Source organism: Mesitornis unicolor, unplaced genomic scaffold, assembly GCF_000695765.1.
Source record: "Mesitornis unicolor isolate BGI_N332 unplaced genomic scaffold, ASM69576v1 scaffold37861, whole genome shotgun sequence".
In the NCBI taxonomy this organism is placed as follows: domain Eukaryota; kingdom Metazoa; phylum Chordata; class Aves; order Mesitornithiformes; family Mesitornithidae; genus Mesitornis; species Mesitornis unicolor.
The window spans coordinates 23907-40351 of NW_010162435.1; the positions used below are offsets into that span (position 1 = coordinate 23907).

Genomic DNA, 16445 nt, shown 5'->3' on the forward strand with positions numbered 1-16445 from the left:
ATTTCTTTCTGGTTCTTTAATTCTGAAAAATTGTGTGACAGAGTGTATGTAGAAGACTCTAGCAAAACAGCCATATTAGAGGTATTTCCAAGACTTTTAGTGTATTATATCCTAAAAGAATTGTCCTCCAAACTCAGTTCCAGCTTGTTTCACTTTAGCAATTTTAATATAGACCATGGGATGACTGCCTAGAGTTAATTAAAAAAATAGCAAGAATTTGGTTGGTTTTGGATGTCCACATGTGTGCACCAAAACCTGTATTTACAAACTGTAGTTGGGGAATACGAGTCTGGGAGGTGGTTTTGCCTGTCTGTTGAAGATAAAGGTGTTCACCTAAGACGGACATACAAACTTCTTTGTTCTTTAAATGTTTAAATGTATCTGTGTATATATTTTATTAGACATGGAGTATTGGTATCTTGGCCTAAGCTATCTACAGTTATAAATTACTATTTGGATTTGGATTTTGACATAATTCTCAGTAACTAAGGAATCAGGGAATCATAGAAACATTTGGTTTGAAAAGACCTTTAAGATCAAGGATAAAGCATATGAGATACAAATTTTATGAACTTATTACATAGTCACTTTTATTCCAACCACAAAGCTGTGAGATGTTTCTCTGAGTGTAGCTTTTCAGAATGCAGTGTATTCAAATGTATTTGTTCCAATTTCTGTGACAGAGGTGGTAAAGTCTGAGGCTGAATTTTATTCGGGGAAATAACTAGGTCTGCTTACAGATTTGCAGTGCTTGGGTAGAAGGTGAAAGTTTACATTGCCCTTTCCAGTCCTTTCATGGCATAAAAAATTAACAATGCAAAGCGCATGGATTAATATCTCGTTGTTTGTTCTTGTTCTTTGCAAACATGTATAATCTTTAATAATCCTTTCTTGTACTTATGCCTTTTACAATCATGACTTTGAGGGCTGGCTACATAATAAAGTCTGAATCTTCACAAAGGAAGCAATGAAAGCGTGTGCTCCAAGAGACATGTTACATTTTATAGCCTCTAACAGTTGGTTCCATTATTCCCAATTGCCATTAGAGGAGCTTCTCCAGCTACTCCATTCCCTAGTGGTTAATGAGAGAAATCTGTCCACAGTTTATACTTGTACTATGTCCTAGCCTCTCTTTACTGCTGTAGCATTTGTTTCCTAAATGCATGAATATATAAATTGTATTGGTATCGACTGCCAGCCATTCCGGTTCATGTTGTGATAGGTAATGTTTTGTGGAAGGGTTTGGTGACTCTGTTTCTAATACTTGGATCTAAAGTTTTCAGCTGCATTTCACTGGTATCCATAAACTGTTCTTAGAGGTGAATCTGATGCTCTCCTGTAAGCAGCATAACACATCTCTGAGCTGTCCCTCTTTTTGTCTTTTTATTGTGAACCACATCCTTTTGGGATTGATATTTTGTGTTAGCAGTAGATGACTAAACCCATGCAATCAAAGATTTTTCACAGCTTAGAAGCTCACAAAAAGAAAACGGGTTTTGTCTCATGTGGCAACTTAATATACAGTGAGTATGGGCCGGGGCACAGTATAATGTTGTCCATTTGGCTTCTGTGCTTTAGGCACAGGTACTGTGAGCCATTTCTAGTTAAACATTTTGACAGCTTGGTTGTATTAGTTCAGTTGAGCATCTTTGTGTTTGGGCTGTGTGGTGGGCTGATGGTGGGTTGACCCTGGCTGGACATCAGGTGTCCACCAAAGCTGCTCTGTCATTCTCTCTCCTCAGCTGGGCAGGGGAGAGAAAATATAACAAGAAGCTCATGGGTAGAGACAGGAGATAAGGACAGGGAGAGATCACTCACCAATTACCGTCACAAGCAAAACAGTCTCAACTTGGAGAAATGAATTTAATCTATTACCAATCAAATCAAATGAGAAATAAAAATTAAATCTTAAAACACCTTCCCTCTCACCCTTCCCTTCTTCCCTGGCTCTACTTTATTCCCAATTTCTTTACCACCTACCACCAAGCGGCACAGGGAGTTGTGGTCAGTTCATCACTCGTCATTTTCTGCTGCGCTTTCTTCCTCAGGGGAGGAAGGCCAAGGTGCACAAGTGCTGCAAGTGACAAATAACTCCAGTTTTGTCATTTCTTTGTAAGAAGAAGCTTGCATTAGTTTTGATATTCAGAATCTTTTCATGCCTGAGCCGGTGTTTTCTATAGTGGTTTCTATATAGGAATCTATGCCTATGATCAAGAAAAGCTTGAGAATACAGATCTTTTGAGTCATCAGAGTTATGAGTGCAGAGAGTGGTCAAGCTGAAGTTAAACTCAACATGAATAAACCAGAATACAGTTCATGCCCCATATGTGTGCCAGCTGATGGAACATCCATGGTCTATGAATACACAGAGTTACAGTCTTCTGTGGTTAATTTCAAATATAAATTGATATGTTTATGCAAAAAAATACTGTAGACTGACATTTTATGTTAAGGCAGCGTTATCATCTCATACTTTAAGAGTGTTTCTGTATAGATTAGAAAGAGATTAGTGGATTCCCTCTTTCAGTATTGTGCATTCTAGCATGTCACCAAGAAAATAATGAAGTGGATCTGAAACAACAATAGGAAATAGCCATACAATGGAGAAACAAAAAATAGGGTAAAATTTAGGCTGCCTGATTTGGTAATAATGAAGTTGATAGAATAATTAAAAGTGGAGGTAGGGGAAACATCCTTTCTCAGTGTACCTGCAGCTCTGAAGAACTTGAGTATTTAAGTAAGTAGCAGCATTTCTTATTAGCCCCTAACATGATAGTTGCTTTATTTTAAATTTCTGTTTGGTAGAACATAAAAGATTTTTAATGAAAGGATACAATTCTAGTGAGCTTTATTTGATAGTCTGAGGGAGTTTTTCTCAAGCGATTTGTCAAGGCATCTTAAATGAGAATGTCTTGGTACCACAACAGCATGGCAAAACCAGCACACTAATAAACAGAGCTGTCCCTTTGCTGCAATTGCCATAGCAAAGCAACAGTTAAGCAGATTTTAAGATGTAATTCATAATCAATCAGATTCTTAAGTAGAAACATTTTACCTGAAATCACTGCTCAGCATCATACAGTATTTTCTGCAGTGCAGAAGTGGAGTAATTAAGAAAAATATTTCAAGCAAAGGAGATCAACATAAAAATAGGCTTTTTGGTAGAAATTATTAAATGTTTGCTGCCCACTTGAATGTTAAACCATGTTGTAAATGATTGTGAAATATGGGTACTTCTCTTCCTTCCTCTTAAAATGCTTATACAAAGAGAATGGGGTTGAAGAGGGACTATAACCAAAGGAAACAACCTTGTGCATAGTTTATACAACAACAAAAAAACCCTTTCTTTGTTCTCAAATGTTAAAAATAATGTGTTTTTCACTATATTGAACCAAGTGAATTTGTCTTTCAACAGTTTAAGTTGTAACGATGTCTTCTGAAAGTATTAGCTCTTTGACCTTGATAATGCTTCTCTATCAATAAACTGAGCAAAAGGGTAGAAAAACAATTTTTTCTTTCAGGTCAGAGCGCGATGATGACAGATTGCAACAAAGTCATTGCAAAATCTTCTGTTACAATTTTCCCTCCTTTATAACTTTAACATTGTTCCTGACAGCTTAATTCTCCATTTCCCTTTCCCCAATCTTTCTTTTGATAGGTTTGCCTTGTTCTTTTTTTATTTCTCATGCTTCTTTTAACATGTTTCCTATTCAGTGGAGTTCATTACCTTTTGCATTTCTTTCTAGCATTCTGTCTCTTTTTTAATAATAACTTCACCCTTTTGCAAGAAGAATGAATTTAAAGTGATATCAGGTTCAAGGATGCTAATACTCGAGTAGGTTTCTTCCTCTGCTTTCACTGGGTGTGTGTCATCTTCTAGGTCTTGACAAAGTTCGCACAATGTTTGAGTCCAACCAATTGCCTTCTAACCATCAGGTTCATCTCACTGTTCCATTTCTTTTTTGCTTTAAAGGTTTTCTGATAATTTATCAAAGTTGTGTAGGTTTTGAGGTACAGCCAGATTTTCTAAGCAAGGGAAGCCTGTTTAGAAAAGGATTGTTCAGAAAAAAGTTATTTCCTATTTGAGATGCAATTTATTGTCCTCTGAGGGCATATATTCTCTAATAAGTAACTGTTCATGTGCTTTGCTCTGGACTGACTCAGACTGCTGATTTTAAAGCTAAAATAAAGCTGTCAACACTTTGTCAGACCATGAAAAGTAAAGCACGCAGATAAAAATTGACGCGCAGAACGAGGGGATGAACCTTGGCACTCCTGGGAAAGGGAATCCCACAATACCTTTCACAGAAGTGAATACTTGAGATTCCTCTTTTGCTGGAAAAGAAACAAGTTATTAATATTTTTACGTTTATTTGGAAGCCAATGGTTATAACAAAACAAGTCTCTTGTAGACAATCCCTTTAGACAATACGGCTTCATGAGATGTTCTTTTTTTTCCACTGTTTTTTGTCTGTCTGCAGGAGAAAGATGTGATGATTACACCTATGCCATTTGCAAGGCCACAGGACTTAGGCCCTTCTATTGCTATTGTAGCAAAGGTAAACCAAATTCAGGATCATCTGCTGAAGAAACACGATATTGAGCTGTACATGCATCTGAACCGACTGGAAATTGCTCCACAAATTTATGGACTGTAAGTGTTTGCAAAGCATTATTTAATTTAATTCTGTCTATTTTTATTTCGTTATATTAGGACTTTTTTCCCTTAAATTTAGATTAGAGGAATGGGGCTAAAAAGGAGGACTTCTTATCTCTTAGAACTTGTTCAGTTGGTAGTATTACAGTAAATGACACCCCCTTGTTGTATTTGTGACAGTGGCATTCCTAGTGCAGATAAAGTCCATCCAGGTACATATTAGAGAACTTGACATAGACTTCTAGTGCAGTGATGAAGCACACAGTGAATCAAGTACATGTTCTGCCTGTGGTTTTCCTATATGAAGAAATGGTATAATAAGGCACAAAGAAGGAGGGAAAGGGAAAATTATTAGCATTGAATGGTTTATTTACTTATCACAAGTTCAGTGTCAGTGAACATTCCCCTGTTGCAATAATGGGGGTTTGGATACTGGTAATACAGGTGTGGTGGGGCATGTTAAAAGTTAAGGCATGTAGGTTATTAAAAAAAGTGTCTGTATGCAGAATCCAGGTAGTCCTGGCTCCATTAAACTGGCTCAGATCTGTTCAGCTGGTTGTGTATTGTACGCCCCATTCCAAGGGGTTACTGGGCCAGGTGTGATTTTGGATGTAGCCTTATGCTCGTGTTTGCACAGCATCGCATCCAAACCAGTTATGGGTGCCATAGTGAGTCTGGGGCAATATGGAGCATGCAACTTGGATGAACCAGGAGCTGTGAATTGGCTGTGGTTTTGAAGAAGAATGTTGCCTTCATCGTCTGGCATTCTAGATGTTTGATTCATTTTGATCATTCCTTAAACAGTTGGCAAGCCGTATATACAGTTGCAGTGACAGAAAAATGACACTTTTAATTTTTTTTTTTACTTTTTGCAGTGATGTAAAATAAGGTTGGTTTTGCCTTAAATGAAAGAAAAAAAATGTTTCATTTAAAGGTGTGAATTTCCAAATGTAATTGTGAATTAATTTTAGCAACTCAATAGAAAATTTAGAAAGGGATAGAAAAGGTGACTGTATGTCAGGCCATAACTGCAATATTTAACATTAAAGTCTAGTTTGATGTTATAGTAAAATGGAAAAATGCTGCAACATAGTATACCCTCAAGAGAAGGGTTGAATGAAGATGAAGTAGTAGTCCCAGACTTGCCAATACCATATATTAGGAAGATAAATGTAATTCCACAAAACTTATTTAAATAGTTTTGGTAGGAATGGGCTACAGGGAGAGGAAGAATATGCCAAGTAGACTCAAGGTATTAAAAGTATGAAGAGGACAGATTGTCCTATTACAGTATTTTTTCCATAGTGTAGAGTAATGTATTTTCTTAATATCTTCACTAGTCTGGAAGTGAAAGAAAGCATCCCTAATAAACTTCAGGGGTAGTAATGAATAAGTAGGCAGTATAAATATAAAGGAAAACAAAAAGACAGTGTTTCTTTTTTATGAAGGCTTATGAAAACACACAGAAAATGAAATAAGATAAACCTCAGAAATTTGCAAACAGATATTTTGGGGCAAAAATAATTTGTACTGTAGGTACTCACTTCAGTATAAGATTTTGCCTTTCAGTAAGAGAAATAATTGAAAGAAAAAATTAGACTTTAGCTCAAAACATAACATTATAATAACAGAAGATCAGTGCAGTCTGATGTGGCATAAATAGAACTGAATCTGAATAAAGAAATTTACAGTTAAAGGAATGAATTATAAGAGAAAGCTTCAGGCTGACTATCAGGAAAACCTTGCTAACAGGGAGCTGTTAGACTGTAAAATAATATATCAAAATTAACAAAGGAAAAACCATCAGAATATTTCAAAGACAGGCTTTGAAAAGCACTCAGAAATGAGTAGTATCAGAGAGAATGAGTCTGCATTGGCAGAAGAGGAAAGTAGGTTGCCTGTGAGGTCATATCCTTCTCTGATTTTTGATTTAATATAGAGGACAGGAGAAAAAGAAAGGGAAAGGAACATGACTGTGTTGTATAATTCTCACCTTTAATGATGTCTGAACTCTTCAGAATAGTAATTTCTAGTAGTGAGCCACCTGACAGTCTCAGATGCTGGATCTTTTCCTGTATTTAACATTTATTGAACTAGAAACAGCATTTCTTAAACATAATAGGTTATTAATAATTGCTAAACCTAACCCAAGTGCAAAATTCATGTGAGCTTTTTGTTGAAGTTTATTGTTTTGCTGAAGTTTGTTGGATTTGCCAACAATCTATCAGCCTTTATATCACTCAAAAAATATACAAATGGTAGAAGGAAGACTGGAAACTTCCCTCAAAGGTATTATGGCGTTCCTAGTTAGAAGTATCAACACAAAAGGCTCGTATTTAGCGGCAGTCTCCCCTAGCCTGAACAAGTTATACTGCTTACTTATTTAAAAATGTAGCATTTTATACTTTGCATCCTACTAGAACCTTCTGGGGCAAGAGAAACAATTCTTACTTACTCTTTGTATTTTCCTACAGTTGATTTCAACCTTTGTTGTTTACAAATGGTTCTTCTATTTTTCAAACACTAGGGAGACTTGTCAAGTACTTTAGGCTGTTATACGTTTTCCATGTTCAGAAACATAACATAAAATTGAAATTATGCTTACCTGCTTCCAAGACCAACCTAAACAGGCATTTCAGTACATCTGCTACAATGCATTACTTTTGGTTGCTGTCCAGTAGTGCAAAGGTTGCATGCTGGTTTTGTGCAAAAGTGTACTCATTATAGTGTTTATCATTATAGTGTTTGTCGTATCAATGTGAAAAATCTTTATTTCTTCTTCATCAGTTAGTCCTCTGCAATCCGTGGTGTCATTAGCCTCAGCCTGGTATGCCAGGCTGCATGCTGGGAGGTGCTGCCAGTCTAGAAGTACTCTTTTCTCTGGGTAGTTTACATTTTTTGAAATTTTAGCTCAAGGGAGGAGATTTCTTTATCTTCCAGAGGTCATTGGTGAACAGACTTCACATAACCTGGCTGTCTCATTTCATTGCCGGTCAGAAAGAGAACCCTGTTAGATATAGCAAGGTATACGAGGGTCCTGACTGTGCCATACATCTGTGCTCTGGTCATTCAAGTTGGTGTATATACAGTAGCAGTCTTAGCACAGGAATTTCCATAGCTGGAAATTTTGTGAGACCACACATTCATTCATTCATTTGCAGTCAGCTGCTGCGTATTCCTGTGATAATTACTCAGCTGCTATTAATATCAGCCGAAATGGAACCAGCAATACCGAGATAAAGACTTTGTGTCTTATCATTCTTCAGTCTTCTTTATTTGCCATGTTTCTAGCTTGTTTTTAGACCCAAAGATAATGTTTTGCTGAATAGCATTGTTTCACATTCCTGGTAGCACTGCAAATTGCATACAGTCTAACCAAACTATAATAATTATCTAATCATATCTAATTTTCTACTTTGTAAAGTAAAGCACAAGAATGGTTTTAAAGTAAAATGGAATTGATTACATTAACAGTTCAGTGACATACTTCCTGATAATAAACTTTTCTCTAAATAAAAACAAAAAAATGCTAAGATTGAACAAAAAGATTGGATACTCTGAAGGGCTGACAGATTCAATATTCAGTTTAATTGTACAGTTAGATGAGTTAACAATGATTAATGTCCTAGATTAAATGGTATTCTAGTGTTAATTTCTTTGACCCTTACATCTAATTCATGTTAAAGTACAAAATAATTACTGCGAAACCATTCTGCAGTGGCCATTGTTTGCAGTGGTAAATTAAGCAGGTCGTGCTCTCAGCTTGAGAAAGGACAAAGTTTGAGGAAAGCCTTCATCTATCTGTATTTTAAGACATTTTTCTCCATTTCTAGTAATTCGTAATAGAGGACTTCTTTTACATTCCATTGAAAAGATGAATCAATTGGAAAAGTCCCACGTAATATCATTATTACTACTTTATGTAAAGTTTCAAAGGTTTCAAAGGGTTTCAAAGCGAATTATATATTGCACCAAATGAAATTCTCATAGAACTGCATGCAGTAAATACAGCCAGATCATCTAAATATATATGATATGGTTGTATAGAAAGAATGCATACAAAGATAATGACAAGGCATAAGTGTAAAGAACAAAAATTAACCGTTGGCATAAGGTCACTAGCTTCTGCATCATAACACTGATGGCAGTATTATATTGGTTAAGCAAACTCTTTCTAAGCACATATCCAACAGACAATAAAGCACATGCAGAAGTGAGTGTAAATATTTCATGATAGCTTAATCTCAGTACAAAAAGGCTTTCCTAGAACATTCGGTGCCGATTACTTTGCCTCCCGCTGCCGCTCTGCCTTATGATGATCAATCAGACAGACACACTGCCTACTGCAGTTGGAGGTGCAGTTTCAGCCCTTTAGGCTGGTGCCACAATTATACTTCAGGAAGAAGCGAATTAAAAAAAAAAAAAGGAGAGAGAAGACAAGGATGCAAACTAAGTTACAGGGTGACAAGGCACAAGTGTAGATTTGAAGACAGCATTAGAAAGGTTATGTTACAGCAAAGTCAACAGCAGATGTGCTGCTCTACTATTACTATTCTTTGTTGCTTTGCTATGAGCACTGCTGTGGGGCATCCACCTGTTTTAGTTTCTCTCCCATGCCATTATGGTACCAGGCAGTATTCTTTTCCATAACCATATTGGTCTCTGGAGGGAGAATTTAAAGGATTTTACCTGTGCAGTAAAGGAACATAAATCATATTGTATCCAGAAGAAAAGAAAAATCCCACTAGTCATCAGAATAGTACATCTTCATGATCTCCAAAAAAAGAAGATCAAAGATCAGTCTTGCAGAGGAGAACTTTACAGATCATCTAGGATGCCAGGATTTCAGATTCTCACACTTCACCAAAAAAATGAGAGAGATAATATATGGCATGGTCCAAACCAATTACAGATCTGTAGTTTGAAATCCAGTGTCATCAATTAATTGGCCAGCAGTTATAGTCAAAGCAACTTTCAGTTACTGTATTTGTAGTAGGGGAACCACCAAAATCTGGCCTTGTTAGTAAAATAAATTAGCATCTAGTGATAGCCAAGACACAGCAAATATGAAGTCTTTCTGAGCAAAGTAACAATTCTCATTTGAGTGTGCAAGACTAAACTAATCTTGAACTTAGTAACTGATATTGCTGTTGATTTCCAATAATTATTTTCTGTTTGACTTAAACAAAGCATTACATATAAAGTAGATTTTAATGGAATACAAATCCTAGCTTGTCTGTCAGTAGAGGGTTTGATAAGAATTTAATGCTAGATGGCAGGCCTTTCTAAGAAAGGTTACCATCCACTGTTGGTCCCACAGATTAAGAAGAAATACAGTCTACTGGATTTTTAGATAAAGCTTGTGGGGGCTGACTCAGACATCTGAAGACTTTATTATGAATTCTATCTTGCAAAGTGAAAAAATATTGTAGGAAGAAACCTGTAAGTTCAAAATTAAATGACAGAAAAAAACACATCAGAAGATAATTTAGAAAGCTATGGTATTTTTTGATGGAGAGCGGGATTGCTTCACCTACTGTTTGTTGACATACCAGTTGTATTGTGATGGTTTACTAATTCAAAGGATTTGCTCTGTGCAAATAAATGTTGACAATTCTTGAAGCATGAGGGTAGGTATCTTACTTTTAGGCAGCAAGCAAATCCTACTTAACTCTAGAAGCTGCTTTTCTTCTGTTTTGAAATGAGGGTACTCACCTTTTCCTGTTCTTAAACAATAGAAATCTGTTGCTCATTGTTGAGTTTCTCCAAAATACTTTGTTTCATTGGTTGAAAACAATGTATTTTTGCTTTTGTGCCACTTCGTGTTGTGTATTAGGTTGAACAGTATAGTATGATGAACTTTTGATTTTATCCTTTTCCCCAACTGTCACTAATAGTATTTTAGTGTTGCCTTAGACTTAAGATTTTAACATATACATAATGTAAAAGCCCACTTTATAAACAGAATGAGGGATTGGTTGAGGTGTCAAAAGTGTTCATGTGAGTTTTACTCTCCTGCCGCATAATTAGGTGCTGAGATGATAATGAGTGGTACTGGATGGCTGTGAGGATGGAATGCAGATTTGTCATTATGTTGTTCCTTGATGCAGGTGATGTGCTTCCCATATGAAGTACAGGGAATTATCTTTATCTGGGAAAGAAACAAGCAAGGAAGCTTCCGTTTTGACTTTTGTCACATACCCTTAAAAAAACCCCAAACATCTGGTGGCATTAAACATAAGTAGGCTGAGACTGGTGGATTTGACTAGAATAAGTATCTTCTGAAACCTGTGATGAATTTAGTAGGAATATATACAGGTGTTTGGAAGACCCTCATCATCTCTCCTTCCTTTTTTTCCTTTTACTTTTGTAGTTAATAGCTATTGACTATTAACGCTGAACAATGAATGGAGAAGTTCTACTCTAGTAAGGAATTTAAGGTGCCATATATCAAGTATTTCCTTCTCCTGTGCTTTCTTTATACTTAAATCACATCGGCTGTTCAGGTTGACTAGTTCTGTTTAATTTAGTGCATCATTTTGGTTTTTTCCAGTGGCACAGAACTTAGTCTAGAAAACTCATGTTGGCTATTGCAGAACCAAACAAAAAGTATTTTCTGTAGAATTCAGGCCTGTGGATAACTCATATTTTAGTTAACTGATGCTGCATCCTCACTTCTTGTTCTTACCTGTTCTGTCTGCATCAAGTTAGTATGGGCATGCAAACATATGTTACTAGCATTCCCTTTGTTTTCCTGTGAAGACATACCTTTAGAAATTATAATAAAATAATGAAGAGAACCATGTGCATCATCCAGCAGGGAAAGATCATCCTGTCATCAGTCCTTAAGATAAAACCAAAAACAGTCTGAAGACTACTACAGTCACCCTGACAATATTTTGGCTCTTTTGTATCAGCTTGGTGCACCTAAGAAAAGAGCCACACAAAGAGGAGTCTCTGCCAGAATGCAAAGAGGAGCCTCAATAAGAGCAATGGCAAGAGATAGTAAACACAATTCAGTGCCTAAACTGTGTAAAATTTAAAAGTTATACTGTTGTCTTTAAACACAACTGGGATCAAGTGGGTAGTGCAGATAAGAGAATTTTATTTGAAATCTTTAAACAAATGAGTATGAAATACTTAAATGTGCAGTGTAGGCTTCTTAGAAGCACAGAAGTTAGAGTTCATTTTAAAAAACTCAAAAGTTTTTCATACTTCATTGTTATTCCATGTCAGAACAAACTAGGCCATCTTGGATTTTCATGAGTGAGAACAAGAATGGTGGGGAATTGCATTTGAGAAAAAAACAATAGTGAACTGCCTTAAGACAGACAACAGTCTAGGATGACTCGTTAATCATTTAGGTCTTCAGGATCATTTTCATCTGAGTCCTTAGTTTTAGCAGAAAACTATATCCTGAAATCACAGTTTATCACCATTGAAACCATTGAAAAGATTGTTTAAAACTAGTGAAATAGTAATTCTACAGGAATATGGCCAGTCTGCATTTTCTCTAGAGGCACCTGGTTGCCCAGTGGAATGCAGTTAATCTGGAAAATGAAAGGTAGCACAGTGTCAGCATTGAGATGAATGCTTCCTTTTTGCTTTTTCTTCCCACAAAAGTAATAGTTCACCAGGTAGTCAAGTCAGTCTGCAGCTTGTTTCCACTTCAGATACAGAGAATAGCTCTTGGATAGCCATTTCTACCCACTGCTCTCTCCTCCTTCAGTCACCTAAATCTTACAGACTGAGGTAAGGAGTTCAGGGTAGGAAAAGATGGAGAATTCTGAAGACAACCTATATAATTCAGATTATATGTTCTGAGTCTCCTCTGACAGTTGTTTTATTGGGAGTTCTTGAGTTGGATAAATACATAGTGACTCTGGAAGTGCATGCAACAGGAAAAGGTCTCAGGATGAAAGTAATACAACTGACTGTTGCCTTTTAAAATGGTTGAGCTGAATAGTAGTTCCCCATGACCCTGTGAACCTCTTTCCAACATCTTACTAGAGCTGTAGAAGCTTCAGCAATAAAAAAACATCTTGTTCCACATAGATGCATGCCTTGAATATCTTTTCTGGTTCTGATGTGGTTTTGAGCAGGAATTTTTGAAAGTATCCTATGAAATATTAAAGCAAACGAGCCATATCCAAAGAATAAAATCCATTAACACAGGTTACAGGAATAGGTTGCTCAAGAGTAGTGCTGTTAATTAGGGTGCACAGTTTTCTGTAACTTTTGCATGTTGTATGAATTTGCAGTATTTTAGTCTAAGTAAAGAATTAGAAATTATGTTTAAGCATAATTTCTAAATATAGGATTATTTTACCAAACTCATACTGTAAAAATAATGAGAATCTTTCATCACTACTCATACTGAATGTGATAGCACGAGACCCTAAAGGGTTAAGTTATATAACTTTACTTGAAGGCCCTACACATGTTGGCAAGAAGAGAAAATCTGTGCACAACACAGCAAAACAGAGTTGCTTAGTGGAAAAGAACAAAAGCAGACAAGCTCATTTCAAATACATGTTTTGACATCAATGAATGAGTCACACTTGAATTTTTACAGAAAGCCAAGGGTGCTGCTCTATTTCCTTCCTCTGAAAACAGTCTTAACATACCATTTGCAGCTTGATATTGACTGCTGTTGATGGCTTCCTCGAATTTCCAGACACCACTCTTTATGAGGAAAGAAGGCAGTGGATGCACCCAGACCCATTTTTTCAGTGTTGAGTGTCTTGACAATAAGACAGTTATTCTTCCCAAATTTCAGAAAAGTAAAATGACTTCACCCAATATAGCACGTCTTTTCATACACATTTACATTGGCATCTGTGATTTTTAATGATCTGTTTTTCTTTAATACTTATCACCTTATTTGAAATTAGGACCATTTAGCATGCTTTCTCTGATTAGCTTTATATAATTTTTTTTTGTCTGAAAAAGCGTCCAGTACAATGATCTTTGAATCCCACACAAGAAATCTAATATATTTTGCTCTTGGTATTGAGAAATGGGAGAAAGAAAAGAAATTTTGTATTTTCTGTCTTTTAAGTTCGTAACATAATAGAATGTTATAAAATATAATGAAACTCCCCCTGCTTCTGATTGCTGTTACTCCTACCAATAATGCTACCAGGTTTTTATTAGCAGAGGTGAAGTTTGTAAAAAATATTTTGATACTTTGGATAAATCTGTTCACATACCTACATGAGCAATGTTGCAGCAGCAGAACTGTGGAGTATGTTGTATATTATTAAGTATCATTACAGTGCTTAAATCAAAATTCCAGACAACATCTAAACACAGTCCTTAGTTATTTACAACTTACATCAATAAATGTTGCGTGAGCTGCTAGATTTTAAACTTGGGCCTTTTTGTTTATTCCAGTTCTCTTAACAAGTACGTGCGGAAATGACATGCACAATTGGCAATATCAGTTTTGGTTCTTTTAATAATGCGCATACAGTTAAGTAGAAGTATATGCGACATCTTGAATGAAAGAATTCTCCCCATTGCCTTACTTATCTATGAGAGAAATCACAAAAGAGTACTCAGGCAATAGAGGAAAATAAATAATTTCCACAAAAAGTCTGCAGCATGCCAATGGGCTTAATATCTAGAAGCATTAATGATGACACATTTATATTTGTATAGACTGAAAAGTAGAAAAGATAATGTCATCTTTGACCTTAGCAATTCATATATTAATATGAATGGTTTGACATGTTACGTATATTGAAAAATTGTTTAAAAGAACTGAAATATATTTTATTCTCCTTTTTCTTATTTCAATAACTGTAATCAGAAAAGCCTTCATAATGGTGTAATCTCATATCCAACCAAAGTACTTAGTGATACATCCTGCTTTACTGTACATCTGAGCTCTGGGACTCTGCCACCAAAACACATCCCCTCATTCATCTTCTGTCTGAACTATTTCTTACATTATGACTCTGTGCTGCAGCCTTTGATATTCCCTGTGACATCATGAGACAGCTGTGTTACATTGGTTTTAAGCAGTACTAAACCTTTAAACTTTAAACGAATATTTTTCTTCTTGGAGGTATAAATAGAATATGTAATAAGCATCTGTGGGATATGCAATTAATGTCACTTGTGAGGAAAGACCTTCATGATGCACTTGGGTTCTGGCACTCTTAAATTATAAGCTCTTTACTACACTCATGGGATAAATTCCATATCCCCCAGATGCTTATTATGTATCTTCCATCTCCCTTAATTCCTATTAGCTGGATTAGTAGTTGTTGTGATGTTGAGGTTTACGGTAATTTAACTGGGGTGGTTCTCAGTGATCAATAAATAAACTTCAAAAGTTTAGTAATTTTTATTTTCTAGCAATTCCAGTGTGTATAGCTGTAACAGTTTACATTAAATGCTGGTTATATATAACAAAAACTTTGGTCAGCTGTGCACATTAGTGTATCCATTACCTAAATTTCAAAAAACAAGCAAATATATAAAGGCAAAAAATTTTAATAGCAAAGAATGGGGTCAATAACAAGGTTTTGGCATGACCAAGATGAGGGTGTTGCCTTTAGCATCTGCAGATCTTAAAAAAAAACCCTATTCGTGTAGATAATAAATATTTTGTTGATAAATGATGATATTATTAATGTTCTAGTCACAGTTGTTATCTGGAGAGTTTGTCAAACTGGTACAGAATGGCCTCGATTAGTTATCAACTCAGGAGCAAATAAGATTTTCAAAAGACTCAATAAAGTCCAGTGATTAATTGTTATATATTCTGATTCATGCCTATCCCATTTTATCTAATTTCATAAAAGTCTAAAATGATGATTAATCCTTTCACACCAGCAGTTGCCGGTACATCCATTACATGTCCAATCTGAATTCCTCTGCCAAGGAGTTAACTACTATTTTGAACTTGGTGTGAAAAATATCATTATAAATTTCATTAACCTGATCATCAAATTTAAAAAAGTCAACTCGTAAAATCCATTACTACATATCATGCATCGAAGATTAAAAACTGGTCCTCAGTGGGCAGGAATAGCCAGGATTTAATTCCCACAGCATATGTTTAAAGTGCTCATATGACATTATTGTATCTGTAATTATCAGAATTTTATGTTTATTAACCCAAGTGAATTAAGAGTCTTGTTTTGCGTAAAATTTAGCATGCATGTTAAATTGACCATTAATTCAGAGCATATCAATGTATATGTATTTACTACAAATGCAAAGATATTTGTGTGGCATACTGTAATAATTTTATCATTTAGAGAATTGCCGTCCTTTAATTTTTCCTTCTCGGATAAAATGATTTCCTTCTTTGGTGCTTCCAGTTTGCTATCTTTGTGTGCACCCCCGTGGGTGACATCGATTCAAATCTCACTTCAAGTAGTCCTGGGGGGGAAAACTTGAAGTATTTCATGTTTGCGCTAGATATCAACTATAACTAAGTCTTCGTCTTCAGTAAGGCATTTTTGCAACTGTAACACTGTTTATTCTTCACTGCTGTTTGGCCCATCCATAATTAGGTCCCAGAGAGGCGCCTCTCTCTGCTGTATATTAAATGTGTGCGTAGACGTAGGCACAAACCCTCACAGCCATGCGGAATTTGGGCTGGGTTTATTGCTTATTCTTATGACGGTCTCTCCAGATGAAAATTCAGTAAATGCATGAAAAATATGCTGACTGAGAGTCCAGGGAGCCCTCCTTATCCCCATCGATTGGGATAGCAGGCATTTGAACCTGCATCCCAGGAGCCTCTGCAGCCGCTGCCTGAAACCCGCGG

The 16445-nt window shown here is 36.0% G+C and overlaps 1 protein-coding gene across 1 annotated transcript in view; it reads left to right on the forward strand.

The window, feature by feature from the left end:
- LOC104547797 (TBC1 domain family member 5-like) overlaps positions 1–16445 on the forward strand; it is a 65309-nt gene that overhangs the window by 19384 nt on the left and 29480 nt on the right. Inside the window, exon 9 of the mRNA XM_010193624.1 lies at positions 4482–4654. Within this exon, the coding sequence (XP_010191926.1) occupies positions 4482–4654 (173 nt within the window). The remainder of the gene's footprint in view (positions 1–4481; positions 4655–16445) is intronic.